The sequence below is a fragment of the Dasypus novemcinctus genome, chromosome 13 (assembly GCF_030445035.2).
Source record: "Dasypus novemcinctus isolate mDasNov1 chromosome 13, mDasNov1.1.hap2, whole genome shotgun sequence".
Lineage (NCBI taxonomy): Eukaryota > Metazoa > Chordata > Mammalia > Cingulata > Dasypodidae > Dasypus > Dasypus novemcinctus.
Genome location: NC_080685.1, coordinates 81,543,683 through 81,560,483, shown reverse-complemented (window position 1 = coordinate 81,560,483; position 16,801 = coordinate 81,543,683). Strand labels below are relative to the sequence as shown.

The following is a 16,801-nucleotide window of genomic DNA, read 5'->3' as shown; positions in this document are numbered from 1 at the left end:
AAATTATACTTTCAATGTAACTTTTCAGTATTCTAAAACTCTCTAAAAGTAAACTTTTAAAAATAAGAATTGGTGTATATTTTCAGTTAACAGAGTTACTAGTAGCAAGCAATAGATACCAGAAAAAATTGCATTCATTAGCTACCAAAATGTATATATTAACATGAAGAGTCTTCTCTTTTGTAGTGGTGTAATTTTTGATAGATTATTCATCATAATTTTGGCAGAAGTGAAGAATGCACTCTTGCTTTAGAGGGTCATAAACTGAGGCTATTATGAAAAAAGATTTTATACCTCTTCTTTACTAAGAGCCCATGAGAAGAAGAGAAATTGAAAGAAAACATAAGAGGTAGAACTGGGTATCTTCTCTCTTGTCCTAGCTCTGAGTAACATTGAGACAATGTAAGTTTATGACATCAATTTTAGAAAGTCTTCATTAAGAAACAAGAAAAATCTTCCTAAATAATTTCAAATTCTATCAACTTTAAAGTTTGTTCCTTGACCCTTCCCTTAATTTCCTCACTCTAGTTCTGCTATTAGTTAATTATTCCTTGGGTTAGTCTAAGATTTTCTAAACCAGGATCTTCATCCCCACCCCTGTCTCTGATAGAAGCAAGAACTGCAGGAATTTCCAAGCAGTGCCTTCTCTGCAACATCAAATTATGGACTGAAAAGGCTCTCCCGAACATTGCACTATAGATGTGGTTTATCACATAAGCATATGGCTTTTGCTAAAAAGAACAAGAAATCAAATGCAGGTGACTGATAATTTGAAAATGGTAAGAAGGAAAGTACATAAATGTCTCAGTTACAAATAAATTAGATTGTGCCAGAAGTTCTGTAAGCATTTCTAATTAGTTTTTCATTTTTTCTTCTTCTTCTTTTAAAAATAGGGTATTTCTTCAGGGAAATAAATGGATCTCAAAGATGAACTGACCCCTCTGAAGAAATGGAAAGACATAGCCTAAAATGTAAAATCAATTTGGCATGGAAATTTTTATTTCTGATTGTTCATTTTTATTTTATGTTATTTTAAAAAGATACTTAGATTATACAAATGTCACATAAAAAATGCAGGGGATTCCTATATACTCCACTCCCCACACCTACTGCATTTTCCTACATTGACAACATCCTTCTTTAGTGTGATACATTCACTGCAATTGATTAACACATTTTGAAGCACTGCCACTAAGTGTGGATTAAAGTCTACATAGTAGTTTACATTGTCTCCCACCAAATCTTGAAGGTTATGGCAAGATTTATAACAGCCTGTATCTATTGTTGCAATGTCATTCAGAACTATTCCCAAGTCCCAGAAATGCCCCTGTTACACCCACTTTTCCCTCTCCCTGCCCTCAGAACCTCCAGTGGCATGGAAATTTTTAAAATATATTTTAGAATGAGTTTGACACCATTTCATGTGATATCATGTAATATCAGAAAACATAAAACAGTAGTTTAAGCCAATGTTCATTTTTAAATGTTCAGAAAAATATATAATAAAACATAAAATTACTTACTAATGCAAACTGGTTGAGTTGACCATCCATTTTCCAAACATGTAATTGTCCCTGTTGTCCTTCCATCAATAGTTGAATATCCTGGTTTACACTTAAATTGTATTTCTTTATTTAAATAATAAACACGTTCTTTTTCAGTCACAAACCCATTCTCAACTACAATATCTGATTGTGAACATTTTTCTGAAAGAAAAAAAAACACATGGATAATATGAATATTCACTTATTAAAATTTTTCATGCTAAGTCAATGAATATGACAATAAAAATATAAGCCTATGCTAGGGAAACTACAATCTGGAATTGTTCTGACAGTCCAAGTGCTTATAGCATTAAAAATAAACTCTCTATAAGCTTTCTACAGAAACTGTTCTGGGAAACTACTTCAAATATATACAACATTATATAGAATAAGGCAAATTATAAATAATTCTAAAGCAAGAGCAAAGAATTCTTTCCTGTAGAGTTTTGGCATGTGCAAGAGAAACCCAACCCAGTAATCTAATAATTTTCTATAAGGGATTCTGGGTGATTTGCAATAAAGTGACCCCTTTATGACCCCTTTATTAAGCCCTCACATTGGTTTGAACTTCCTAGCAGTTAGAGAATTCATTCAATTCCTTGGATGTCCAAGACTAGGCACTGCAACCAACCAGAAATGCTACTGAATTTGTGACTAGAGAACCAAATAGTAAATAGTAAATAGCAAATAGTAAAGTATTGATTCTCAGGGTTTGGAATCTGTTGTATATAAAGAATACAACTGGGGATATGGAAAAGAAGCTCATCTACAGTTCCTTTTAGGCCAGAGCGTTTTGCTCTGGTAGTCTGTCTATTCCTTTAGTTGTCAGAATAAATAGCAGGCTTTTGTAAATTAATATATCTGTTCTTTGTACTGCAAAGGGCTGTGGCAGGCTGACTGATGCTCTGCAGAAGATGTCTATGTTTTTATCTCTAGAAACTGTGAATGTTACTGTGGCAGTTTGATATAGTTACCAATTCCAAAAATAGATATTGGATTATGTTTGTAAACTGATCTGTACCTGGCTGTGATTAAATTACAATTAGGGTTTTGATTGGACCACCTCAGTGGGGCGTTGAGTCCCCACCCCTTGGTGGGTGGGAACTCACAGATAAAAGGCATGGCAAAGGACAGAGTTGGAGTTTTGCTGTTGGAGTTTTTGAGCTGGAGCCTAGGAAGTGAACACACAGGAGAAGAACACAGAGGAATAGAGACAGCTCATCAGACAAGGCAGAATCCCAGGAGAGACAGCTGTTCACCTGATAGTCTACAGCTGATCTTGTGGTGAGAGGCAAACTCTAGAGAGCCTCATAGTCTACAGCTGACCTTGAGGAGAAAACAGTGGAGCTGATCTCAGAGAGAAATGAACCCAGGGAAGAGAGGAACCCAGGAAGCTTGAATGCTGGCAGACATTGGCAGCTATCTTGCTCCAACACGTGGCAAATAGACTTTGGTGAAGGAAGTAACTTATGCTTTATGGCCTGGTTTCTGTAAGGTCCTACACCAAATAAATACCCTTTGTAAAAGCCAGCAGACTTCTGGTATTTTGCATCAACACCCCTTTGACTGATTAATTCAGTTACTTTACATAACCAAAGAGACTTTATAGATGTGGTCTAGTTAAGGAACTTGTAATAGGAAGATTATTCTGTATTATTTGAATGGGTCTGATGTAATCACATTGTCCTTATAAGAGAGATGCAAGTGGAGTCAGAGTGAGACAGAAGGCAATGTGATGGTAGGAGAAGAGTGACAGAAAGAAAGAGATCTGTAGATACTAAACTGCTGGCTCTGAAGATGGAAAAGGGGACCAGAAACCAAGAAATACAGGTGACTTCTAGAAGCTGGAAAAGGGAAGGAAATAGGAATAGATGTGGCTCAAGCAGTTGAGCACCTGCTTCCCACATGGGAAGTCCTTGGTTTGGTTCCTGGCATCCTAAAAAAATAAACGAACAAATAAAAAAATACACACAAAAGAAGACAACTCAGGAAAGCTGAGGTGGCTCAGTGGTAGAGCACTGGCTTTCCACATCAAAGGTCTGGAATTCAACCTGGCCCCAGTAACTCAAAAAAAAAAAAAAAAAAAAAAAAAAAAAAAAAAAAGAAGGAAACAAATTCTTCCCTAGAATCACTGGGAACTTGCACAACTGACACCTTGACTTTCACCCAGTGATCCCAGAACCTAATGTATAAGAGAATAAATTATGTTGACTTAGCTCATCAAGTTTGTGGTAATTTGAAATAGCTGTAGGAAACCAACACAACAAACAAGAATATTTGCAAAGCATTTCTTAAGAGTTTGATTGTCAGATAAATTTGTGTTTTAAAGTTTGCTTTTCATTACTACATTGATTTAATTATAGCCTATGAACATATCATCACGTATGACCACAGTTGATCTCTGACCTTCTCAACAAAGAATATGCTAGCTTTGCTGGAAATGATTTTGAGCCTTGAAGGCTAAAAGAAATTTCACTGAAATAGGAATTTCAGCATTTTAGACTTTTTCAATTGAAAGCTTTTTTCTAAATACATTTTTAAGTTACATATACTTGTGTGTCAAAACAACAACAAAAAGGAAAACAAGTGGCAGGTGGAGTTGGTTCATTGGTCTCCTAATCTTTAATTACTGGGAGTAAAAGGATAATAATAAGATATTATGTTGCTTGTCTGAATATTTGTAGAATCTAAAACTGACAGAGAGATATCCCTGTATATTTAAAATTTCAAAAATGGCCAAAAGGAAACTTCAAATATAGTCTTGGGACCTGATGATAAGAATAAGCACCAACAAGTTGTTGTATCAAATAATGTAATAAATTCTAGTATAAAGGGGATGCAACAAATTATAAGAAATCTTAAATGTAGTCATTTTAACATAGGCTCACAGCTTGGTAACATTAACCTGTAGTCTATAAGTAGAAAAAAATCATAAAGTAATTTTTTGACTGAAGTTATGAACATCACTATAGGAGATAAATCATTATATCTTTCTGTATTATTTTGATCAGTAGATGGGTGGGTGGGTATAATAGACTGATTATAAAGACTGTGATGAAGTTTGCCCATATTTGGTCTATACAAATTTAAGGCACACCATCATACAATTTGAGCAACTGTATGCAGGTACCTGTTTTGCAACATAGAAGAACAATATTTTACATTACTTTTTTCCACTGGTAGTGAGCTGGCTATGCTAGGAAAATGAAACCAAAGAGATTGTTCGTGTAAGCAAATCATGGTGGAACTTGAAAAGAGTTAGATATGATGAAAAGATTTTCTTGAAGATTGATTTGCTATATCTAAGAAATTATTAGTATAAGATACAATTTTCTTCACTTTTGAAGACCTCAATAAAGTCATAAAACTGATTGGTTATTATATGCATGCCTATTTCAAAACTGTGCCATCTTTTTAAGACAGTAACTTTAAGGAAAAAGCCAATACATGTTTATAAAATTGTGTGATTTTCAATGTTCTTAATATTGCTACAAATTTAAATATATATATATGGCATGATTAATGAAATGATTAGTTTTATCAACATTGTCACAACCTATTTTTGGGAACAAAAGAAATGTGTGAACTTTGAAGTATAGAACATTTGTTCTAGATCTTTCATTCTTTTTCTGTACTTTTATTCCTTATTCCTCTTTACAGATTGTTCATCTTTCTGTAGCTCTCACCATCATTTCTTCTTCCCCCACTGCCACTCTTTTCCTCCTTTTTTTGAGATATTTTTCACTTAATATTCTTCAACAAATTTAACTCAGTTGGCAAAAAATAAGAGCTCTCATCTACATCCAGAAACAATTTAGGAATTTAAATAAAAGTGACATTTAATGCTGGTCTCATTAACTACATAGAAGGAGAAGGAACCCACTGGTTTAACATTCTCATTTTGCAGATGAGTAATGTTAGCTCACATAAGTGAAATCATTTACTTGTGGACAGAGGTAATCCTTCTCAGAAACAGTGCTGGAGTTCAGTTGCCCTGAAACTTCATTGACCCTTTTTTCTCCCCCTTCCCCCTACCCTGCTGTTTTCCTGTCTGTGTCCATTCTCTGTGTGATCTTTTGTGTCTTTTTTCTTTTTGTATTCTCTTCTTGTTTTCTTCTCTAGGATTCACTGGATTTTGATCCTGGGGACCTATGATGTAGAGAGAGGTTCTCTGTCACTTGCACCACCTCAGTTCCTGATTTCTGCTGCATCTCGCTTTGACACTCCCCTTTGTCTCTCCTTCGTTGCATCATCATCTTGCTGTGTGGCTCACGGTGTGTGCCTGACTCACCACATAGGGTATACACCTTTTACCAGGAGGCCCTGGGAACCAAACCCGGGTCCTCCCATATGGTAAATGGAAGCCCAATCACTTGAACTACATCCGCTTCCCTTCATTGACTCTTCTTAGTTTTGTTCCCTTGATTAACCATTCAACCTTAGAAACACAGTGTTCTGCTGATACTTTGACCTTGGAGACTCTGACTTCCTCAAGCTACTCTGGTAATCCCAGTACGTTATCTTGTGATTCTGGAATGTTTAGAAACAAGCAGAAGTGGAAGGAAACAATATCCAGACAAGAGAGAATAATAAATTACGTTACTTGTCCAAATAAATACAGTGTGGTAAAATTTGAAACAGACTGATATCGGCAACTTTTTATCTAAATATCATTACTCACTAAAAGGAACCAGTACCCATGAAGATATGACCGATTTCAATTTGGGGCAGGACAAGTGAAATTTAACCCTGGGATAATTATTGTGACAGAAAGCAACAGGATTATTCACAAGCTAATGGAGTATTAAAAATATGCATAGTAGCCAGCTTGTAGGGGATACCATTGTTCATATTACAGTAATTTAATAATCAAAAGGAATAAGACATGTAATTAATTAATTGTAATATGTCAAGTATTAAAAATGCCCTTCCTCAAAAGGGATGCTAAAAACAAAGCTCCTAACCCATATTAATATAACTTTACAATATTCTCTGCTAATTTTGATAAGCTCCTTTAAAAATATAGCTAAGCATTATAAGTTGATAGAAACATGTGTGGTGCTAGGAATATAACGGAAATTATAAAAGGTGGAAATTAAGAATTTTCTGTCAAACTTTCTATTTAAAACAAGATGGTGCTTCAGAAAACAAGTGATATGCTGGTATTGATTAGAATAGAAGATTCACTTGGTTAAAATGTGTTTTTGGCATTAGCAATTCACAAATTATGACTTTTATTGGCTATTAAGAGAAAATATTCTGGTTTTGCTTCCCATCATACTGTCATACATTTTTCCTATGTCCTGTCAGACATCTTTCCCTATGGGATATCAAGTTGATGAAATTTAAGTGAAGATTGCCTCCTACTCACCCTGACCCAAAGCTGTTCTACTAGAATGCTCCATCTCCCTGGTCACAAGGATTCATTCAAGATTGCATATTTTATGCAAATAGCTCCAATTGAATCATCAATGGCTGTATCTTGAAAAAGGTTTTAGGAACATATTCTTTTTCTTTGAATTTGCAATCTTCTAAAATGCAAGTCTTAGGTTGACAACTGCAATCATCCCACAAAATGAAGAGTGCTTGTCCAAGAGATGGAGAGAATAATGAAATATTTGATACCATAGTTGAAGCCCATAAATCCTAAACACTGCAAACATTCGACTTTAAGGTATGAAGTTGATAAATTGTTCTTTCCTGTTTTGCAAATGCTAGTTGTATTAATCCATTTGTAATAGAAATAGTCCATGATGACCTTTTTACTGGACAGCTATTGCAATTCAAGCAGTTTTAAAAAGACACCTGGGGAGTGGATGTGGCTCTTAGTGGTTGAACACCTGCTTCCCATGTATGAGGTCTTGGGTTCAATCTCTCGTACCTCCAAAAAAAAAAAAAACTCCTATACTTCAGAGATTTAAATTTATAAACTGGAAGATGAAGAGTAATATCTGATAACAAAAAATCAACAATAAAAAGAGTGCTAAAAGACTTTGACTTTCTGACATGATGGAACAGCTGGGTCAGCACACCATCCCACTGGAAAAAATGGTAGAAAACTGTACAAAATATATTTCCAGAAAACTGGAAAACAGCACAGGACTGTGATGACTAAGATAATGAAGGAAAAAAAAAAATCCAAAAATCCCAAAGCACATAGGCTGTAACTGTGTCCTCAGAGCTGTTTTCCAGACAATTTTGCATGAGTGGAAAACCCAAGCAGAGCCAGTGGTCTCCCTCAGTTGAGAAGAGAGATCAGAGCTGTAGGGGCCAAGGTGAATAGAATTTACAGAGCAGAGCAACAGAGAAGGGTGCAATGTAGAGAAAGAGCTCCAGAAGGTTTCTTTATGTTCCCGATGAGTTCTTGGGTATAAGCATTGGCTGAAATATTGTAAGGCTGTTTAAGATGAAGAATTGTAAGAGTTCATATAGTTCTGGAAGATGGCATCATTTATGCCATACTTTCCAAAGGAAACTGTGTTTTAATTTCTAAGCTACTCACAATAAACACCACTCTTAGAAGTACAAACTTTTGAAAAGATAGAAATTTATTGCTTATTGAATCAAGCATCTAACTTGAATATTAACATATAAGGCTAAATATAAAAATTGTTTTAGTTCTAACACATTTCCATGAGCATGGGACTAATTTTCACCTTAATACTTTAGCATTGTACTTATTTTCACTTTAATACTTTAGCTTTGTAGTTATTTATTATCAACTGACTTGACCATTTCCACTTGGACAATAAATGGGTGTTACTTTAATGTAAAAGTTCTGCCTTCAAAGTGTTTCACTGTATTCTACTTATATCATATATCTACTTATGACATACATCTGATTTGCTAGGTAGACAAGTGTATTAGTCAGCTAAAGGGGTGTTGATGCAAAATAGCAGAAATTGGTTGGTTTTTATAAAGGGTTTTTATTTGGGGTAGGAGCTTACAGATACCAGGTCATAAAGCATAAGCTACTTTCCTCACAAAAGTTTATTTTCATGCATTGGAGCAAGATGGCTGCCAATGTCTGCAAGGGTTCAGGTTTCCTGGGTTCCTCCCTTCTGGGGGCTTGCTTCTCTTTCCTCTGTGTGCTTATTTCCTGGGCTCCACCTTAAGGTTTCAGCATCAAACTCCAACATCAAAACTCCAACATTAAATACCCTCAATTCTGCTCTTTGTCATGCCTTTTACCTGTGAGTTCCCACCCACTAAGGGGTGGGGACTCCATGACCTAATGATGTGGCCCAATCAAAGCCCTAATCATAACTTAATCACACCTAGGTACAGACCAGATTACAAATATACTCCAATATCTATTTTTGGAATTCATAACCATATCAAACTGCTACACTCCACCCTCTGAATTCCAAAAAGACATTAAAATATTCAAAAAAAAAACCTTAAATCAGTAACAATGCAAGTAATAAATCATATCACAATCAATTTAAATAAATACAGTTTGTCTTGGGGCAAAGTCCTGTCTGTTATAGACCTCTGAAACTTACAAAACAATTTATCTGTTTCCAATACACAAATGGACAGACAAAGGATAAACATTTTCATTACAACAAGGAGAAATTGGGAGGGAAACATGAGTTATCGGACCTCTACAGTTCAGTAAACCTGCAAGGCATCATCCTTTTGATTTCAGTCTGAGAGTCATTCTTAAAATGATGATTTCTTCTCCTTGGTGCCGTATGGGAACCCACCCTTTCCACATGCCTGCCCAACAGCCATTTTCTTGGTTCCATCCTCATCAAGCATCTGAATGTCGATCAAGCTCCAGACCTCACTCTCCAAGAGTGTTGTGGTGATTGCCACACCTTACCCAATTTTTGTGTTAAAGTCTTAACCCTCCTAGTACAGTGACATGAAGACAACATTCCCCCTAATCTTTGGCGTACGGGCTCAAGGCATGCAGAAAAATGAGTTGACCACCTGGCATTCCCTAATCTTTGGCATCAGGCTCAACCCTCTCAGAGCAATGAGTTGGCCACCTGGCCTTCCCTAATCCATGGAGAACAGATTCACCCCTCTCAGACCTGTGGGGTGCTGATCTTAACCACCCTAATCCTTGGGGAATGTGCTCCACCTTCTCTGCACCCTCAGCCAGCAAAACTCTCCCAGAACATTGGGCAGGAACATCCACCCTCTTCAACTGCTGGAGCAAACTCACCTTCTCTGTACACATGATTGGGGTTCCTCTCTTGGCCCAAGGTGATGTCTTAATTCCAGATCTCAGCTTCCATGGTTTTTCTCTTGAAGTTTTTTCTCCTTCAATCTCTCCTTTCCATTCCCCTTTTAGTCCAAGCTGACAGTGGTTTTGTTCACATAGCTCTCTCAAAAACTTTGTTGGTTTAGGGTGCAAGAAGCAGGGGTCCAAACCATCAGACAGTAAGACTTTCCACAAGTCTTTCCGAGATAACTGCATCTTCAATCCTGATTTACAAATGCCAAGTTTTCATCTGAGAGCTTGATTTCCAGAGGCTTGAAATTTCCAGAATCATTTTCTGTTTCCTTTGTGTCCAACAGTTCAGTCCTCAGGATATTTCTCTTATTTTGCTATAAGCTGCAAGCAGAAGCCAAGCCGCATTCTCCAGGTTTACTTTGGAAATTTCTTCAGCTAAATGCCCAGGCTCACCATTTTCAAATTCTGCCTTCCTTAAAACACCAGGAGTTAATCTTCTTGAGTTCTCTGCAACTTTAAAACGTGGACCACCTTTCCTCCAGTTTCCAGTAATAGTTTCATCATTTACTTCTAAGGCATCATAAAAAGTCATTTTAGCATCCATATTGTTATCAACAGTCTCTTCAAAGCACTGTAGGTCTTTTCTTCCAAGCTTCTCAAACAATTCCTCCAAAAAATACCCCTTACCCATTTATAAAACCATTCTAGCATTTTGGTAATTGCAAAAACACTTCCCCACTCCCTGGTACCAAATTCTATATTAGTTAGCTAAAGGGGTGCTGATGCAAAATACTAGATATAGGTTAGTTTTTATAAAGGGTTTTTATTTGGGGTAGGAGCTTACAGACACCAGGCCATAAAGCATAAGTTATTTCCCTCACCAAAGTCTATTTTCATGTGTTAGAGTAAGTTGGCTGCCAATGTCTGCAAGGGTTCAGGCTTCCTGGGTTCCTCCCTTCCTGGGGCTTGCTTCTCTTTCCTCTGTGTGCTTACTTTCTGACTCCATCTTAAGGCTTCGGCATCAAACTCCAACATCAAAACCCCTCACCTCTGCCCTTTGCCATGCCTTTTATCTGTGAGTACCCCCCACCCAGGGGTGGGACTCAATGACTTAATAACGTGGCCCAATCAAAGCCCTAATCATAACTTAATCATGCCCAGGTACAGACCAGATTACAAACATAATCCAATATCTATTTTTGGAATCCCTAGCTATATCAGACTGCTACAGCAAGTTATCTAATCATCCAGAGATATACACTTCTGTTCAGATACAAATTGAACTAAAAACCAAGTGCACAATGTTGGCATTAAAAGCAAGTGGTAAAATCTATATTTAACCTCTGAATTTCTTTTAAGAGAACATAAAATATAGCAAAGTCTGAGAGGATAGTATTTTACTTACTGGTGCATTTGGGAGGGGAGGACCAGCCACTTTCTGCACAGGTAATGGTGTGCTCATTATGTTGAAGGTTGTAGCCCAGATCACAGTCAATTTGTACAGTTTCACCTTCCAAATGTATTTTCCCAGAAGACAGTGAATAACCATTTTCCACTGAAGGGAAATAACACTCTCCTAAGGACCAAAAATGTGATTAATATAAGACATGGAAGTGTTTAAAATAAGAAGTAAAGTAAAATTGCATTTTTAAATATTTTTAAAAGAATGATAAAATTCCAAAACTGAAATCAAGCATAAAAATAAGTTTTCAAAATAAGTTCATACTAATATATGTGTATGTGTTATATAGTCATAATGCATAGTATTCATTTGTTCACATATACTGATATTTGTAATATGATGTTCATATATATATAAAACATATATATGAAAGGAAATTAATATTCCATGCTGTTGGTATATGTTTTTTGATAAAACATTTTATGTTTATAAGGTTTTTCTAGATACTAAACAGTCTCTCAATGTATATAATATGAGAATTAACTCATAAATATTTCTTATAGAACATGAAAGACCCAATTCCTTTGTGGACTCATCGGTTCTGCCTTCCATTGTTTTTCTCTTTCAATACACTTATCACCTGAGTCTGCTCCCCATATTTGTTGAAGGATTGATATAGATACAACTTTAAGGAAAAAATATGTGATTCATGGAAATAACGTGAAAATACTAAACCTTATATGATCTTTGAAATAATCAAGAGAATGGTAAATTTCAAAGCAAAATGTGTATGTAAAAAGACTTTTATTGGGAAAAATATGGTCATGCTGATACCAAATTAGTATTAGGAAAGCAACAATTGTCAAATTTATTAATCATCAGTAATTAAAATAAAATTTCAATATAGAGAGCACTTCTAGATAATCCAAGAAAGTTCATATAGTTTTCTCTATAGGCTCCAAAAAAGGGACTTCATCTCATGATGATGGAGGAGGTTGTTGTTATGGGGGGAGGAATGGGGTGAAGGGGCGGGGGTATATGGGGACCTCATATTTTTTGAATGTAACATTAAAAAAATAAATAGAGACAAAAAAAAAAAGGGACTTCATCTGTCATCTTTGCTGGCTCCTCTAGTCCCTGTAATTGTCTGTAAAAACCATGTGATCCCTTCTGGCTGAATCTTCACTCACTGAATAACTCATCTACTGTTAATGATTGGGCATGTACTCACTAAGACACTTGGGCGTTGGTGACCATCCTTCCTCTGTGCAGTTTATGCGAGTCAAAAAGGATTTTGAAGGTGACACGTAGTTGTATTCACAGGAGTAATAGAGAAATTTTCCTATATGTACTGGTAAAAATGGCTTATATCTCTTTTGATCATATAGAATGCCATGGTTTATTTCTGGTAAATTGCAAAATCTCACTAGGAAAAAGAAAACAAAACTGAAAATTAAATAATATTCTACAGTAGTGAACTATTTAATCATATTTCAATCATCTTGCTGATGACTTCTTTTCTTTCATTTAGCTCACCTGACTCTAGCTTGAATACCTTCCAAAGTACTAATCAGTCAAGGATAAGGATAGATCTCTGGGAAGCAGATTTGGCCCAAGGGATAGAACGGCTGCCTACCACATGGGAGGTCCAAGGTTCAAAATAAGGGCCTCTGACCCATGTGATGAGCTGGCCCATGCTGCAGTACTGATGTGCACAAGGAGTGCTCTGCCACACAAGGGTGTCCCACATGCAAGGAGTGCCCCCTGTAAGGACAGCCGCCCAGTGTGAAAAAAAGTGCAGCCTGCCCAGGAGTGGGGCTGCACACACGGGGAGCTGATGCAGCAAGATGATGAAACAAAAAGAGACACAGATTCTGGGTGCCACTGACAGGAATACAAGCAGACACAGAGAATGGACACAGAGAGCAGACAACTTGCAAGGGGAAGGGGAGAGAGATAAGTCAAAAAATAAATCTTTAAAAAGAAAAAAGTATAGGAGAATTTTGAGGAAGTCATTCTTGATGAAAATTAACTTTACATTTTGGAATTGTGTGAAGTATGAACTCTTTTGAAGTATCTACAAGAAGAAAAGTTCACGCTACCATTTAAGAACGAAGGCAGAGAATAAGCAATAGTATGCTCGTAGTGGGATGAGAGAGGACTGTGCTTTAGATTTCAGTTAACTTCCTGTTTCTATTTTTCTGAATGACAATCACAGATATCTTCACCAGAAATCTCTGTCCTATCTATTTTTGCCCCAATACAATAAAGACAATGGGGAGGTAATTTTTAATTTTTCAATGTCATCATTTAAAAATATTTTCCTGTTACAAAATTAATACATTTCAGTGTAAACCATTTAAAGACTGCAAGGAATGATGAAGAACAAATCAGCCAAGGTACAATTACAGCTAAATTCTAATGAGCTAATTACAAACTATAGTGAAAAATATATTTAAAAAATTTAGAAAATGGGTGAAATCATTACACCTTTGTACTCCATTTTTGAGAAAACCAGTAATGTTCATTTTTTAGCTAATCCAAGAAAGTTGGATTGGAACTGACCCATCAGTTATTTCCTCAACATAGTACTACTAATTAAGAATTAAGTTTATTTTTATATATATTTGAGGGGGAAATTTGCAGAAATTCTGCTCCCAAATTAGTTAACCAGGGAAATTCCTCTTTTTCATTATCTGCAGGTAGTGTTCAATGTTGCACAATATTTGAAACTATTAATTCCTGTGGTATTTAATCTTGTGAAACCTGAAATTTTTTCTTTAACTGTTTGAAAATTGGCATTAGTCATTACATAGTCTTTTGGAGAGGATACTGGAGAAAAAAACCCTCTTGTACACTGGCAATATCATCTCACATAATACTTTTTCAGATATCCATTGCTTCAGTCAGATTATAGTACTTGCTTTCCATAAAGTGCTATCTACAGATCCTTTTCTTCTACCTAGTCTTTGAAATCCAGAATAACATTTCTCCCATCTGCTCATTACTCCAATTCTATTCATCCTTCAAAACTCGTTTCACAACATTCAGCAAATATTCATCATGCAGCTATTATACATCAAGCATGGTACTAGCTAGTACGCTAGCTTCAAATAGAACAATGTTTCTTGTTTCTAAATTCTAACAGAACTTTATTTCCTATGTCCTTGCAATCTATTTACAAATTTACATACTTTGCTTTCCTTTTCGTTACAGAAAAAGACTTTCTTTTTCTTTTGAGCTTCTTTGCTGCAGTTATTATTATGAAGTATAATACATTGTTCAATAAATACCACAGAAAGCATGCAGAGTTTTTTATTAATACAAAAATGTTATTTTAGTGTGTTGATTTTGAATTTGAGGCTGTCTCTCAATATTCACCTAAACATTAAGTGCAGTATAAACTTATAGGTCAATTAACACCAAGACAACTTTTAGAAAGAGCTTCACTAAAATTTTTCTAAGAGTCTAGACTACAGCTTGAATATCTTTTTTCTGGGTTAGGGATTGTCAAAATTCTATGCATTACTCTAACACTTTTACACTCACTTTTTTTTCCACTTTAGAAGTCCCCTTTTAATACCATCTCTAACAGAAATTTAAACCACTGAATATATGACAGGAGCACAAGTAGAAAAATAAAATTCAGCCATAGATGCTGTTTTAAATGAGCGTCTGTGAGGATATAGTCCTAACTTTTGGCTAACCAGATAGTTTGGCATTTTTAACTGATACTAAGCCACATCTGTCACTGGAGAGACAATAGTTTCCCCCCATCGGCTAACTGTGATTATAATGTGGTACTTAATGTAGGAAAAATAAAAACAAACACAACGAACTTCAAGTTCATAGAAACAGTGTTTTGCAACTTTTCTAAGGGTGGATCTTAAAAGGAAAGCATTTTTGTTTTTCCTATTTTCTTCTTATGCCAAGATTGAAGAGAAACTATCCAAAGAAAAATTCAATGATACGCAAGCATTTTCAAGCAACAAAAGAGCAAAACACATACTTTCTGAAAATTATAGTCTCGAATTCTACTTATACACACAATCTAATTACTTTAATTGCAATTATGGATACAATTTTTTATTTCAGCATGAAATAAAATGGAACAGTTTAAAATATTATAAGATACAGCCATAGTTTTAATAAGAAGTAAAATTTCCTTTAACCATCAAAATTTGTTGAAGAGCTCAGAAAAATCAAATTATTTATTGGCATTTTTCTGGTTTATATACAAAAAATCAAGATATATTCTACTGTTTTATTAAAAGAGATAACTCTTTGTTAAATGATAATTATATTGAAATGGGAAGTACGTGAATTTAATTATTTTTAAATGTTAAATTAACAAATCTATGGAAATAATCCTTTGAATATTTTGAAGGTATATGAATCTTCTTGAATTTTTTTTCTGGTCAGAGGATTTCAGAGTTTATGCAGAGTTGCATCAGTATTTCACCTTGTGACCTTCATTAGATGCATATTTTTCATCATTTATCTCTTCTCCAAATTCTGTATTTGCTAGCTATTCACATTTTGGAACTCAGAGAAGAGGGAAAATCCATTTTATTTGTTTACCCTTTAAATGCATAGCAGACAATATATCAATAAAATATATTAATATTTTGAACTCTCATTTAAAATTTTCACACCAATTTTTTTCATTAAAAAACTTACACACACACACAATATACCCAGATCCACATACAAAGGAAAAAGGAACTAAATATTCAGGTCCCTTCACAACTTACCTGGTCCCGCAACAGTGGAAACCCATAAGATTAGAATGACATTAATTAAGAGCAGCATCCCAATCATAAATAACTAAAAATGTTCCAGCAATGGTGGTGTTGCTTTGAATTTTGCTTTCTTTAATAGTTATGGGCATGACTTTGAATTTCAGGGGATTACCAGGGAGGTAGTTTAGTGAAATCCTTTTGTAAATATCAAAGTCCACAGATGGTTGGGTGAAATAACAAATAGCATTTTTTATCAGTGTTTTCACATCAACATTCTGAATTTGTCACTTGATATTTATATGAGCAAAATAATAACTGTGCAATATTCTCACAGTTATAATCACTGAGTCTCTGAATTTGGAGTATTCAGAAATGGGTTACTGAGAAGGAGAAATGAAATCACTTCTTGCATTCTGCCCAGCCTGGAGGTCATCTCTTTCAGAAGGCAAACAAGTGTAGATCATCAGTTCTCGTTTTTAATCCAACACCATCAATTGTACAGCTGTTAAAAAGTCCTCTTAATTAGTGCCTTAAAACTGGTACTTATAATTAGGATCTCTCTTAATAGTTTTCATAATTTTTGGATAGTTAAAATGTAGTCAAGAACAATTTTTCCAGGTAATGATTCCTGAAAACTTTGAACAAAATAGTTATTTTGTCCATGTGAGGAACTTAGTGAATCCTCTTCCCAAAAGGCAGTGACAAAACTAGACAAAATTTTCAAAAATAACCATGTATAGCAGGAGTTCTTAACCAGGGGTCCACAGACCCCCACAGGGTCCATGGAAAGATTTCAGGGGGTCTGTGAGCTTGAATTAATTTTGAATAATCCTAAAATTTAGTTTAAAGACATGCCGATATTGAATATCATAAAACTATCTGCTGCTACATTCTGAGAAGAGGTCCATGGTTTTCACCTGACTGG

The 16,801-nt window shown here is 35.3% G+C and overlaps 1 protein-coding gene across 3 annotated transcripts in view; it reads right to left on the bottom strand.

Annotated features, from left to right (window-relative positions):
• The window catches only part of CFHR5 (complement factor H related 5), a 46,854-nt gene extending 30,815 nt beyond the window's left edge, over window positions 1–16,039 (bottom strand). Inside the window, exons 1-5 of one of the 3 annotated variants that reach the window (XM_058274910.2) lie at window positions 15,889–16,039; window positions 12,366–12,560; window positions 11,138–11,308; window positions 5,580–5,693; window positions 1,524–1,706 (exon numbers count right to left, since the gene is read on the bottom strand). In XM_058274910.2, coding sequence (XP_058130893.1) covers window positions 1,524–1,706; window positions 5,580–5,693; window positions 11,138–11,308; window positions 12,366–12,560; window positions 15,889–15,955 — 730 coding nt within the window. In that variant the 5' untranslated portion in view covers window positions 15,956–16,039. The remainder of the gene's footprint in view (window positions 1–1,523; window positions 1,707–5,579; window positions 5,694–11,137; window positions 11,309–12,365; window positions 12,561–15,888) is intronic. The other 2 variants (XM_058274911.2, XM_071207631.1) reach the window with 2 other exon arrangements.
• Window positions 16,040–16,801: the final 762 nt, after the last annotated feature.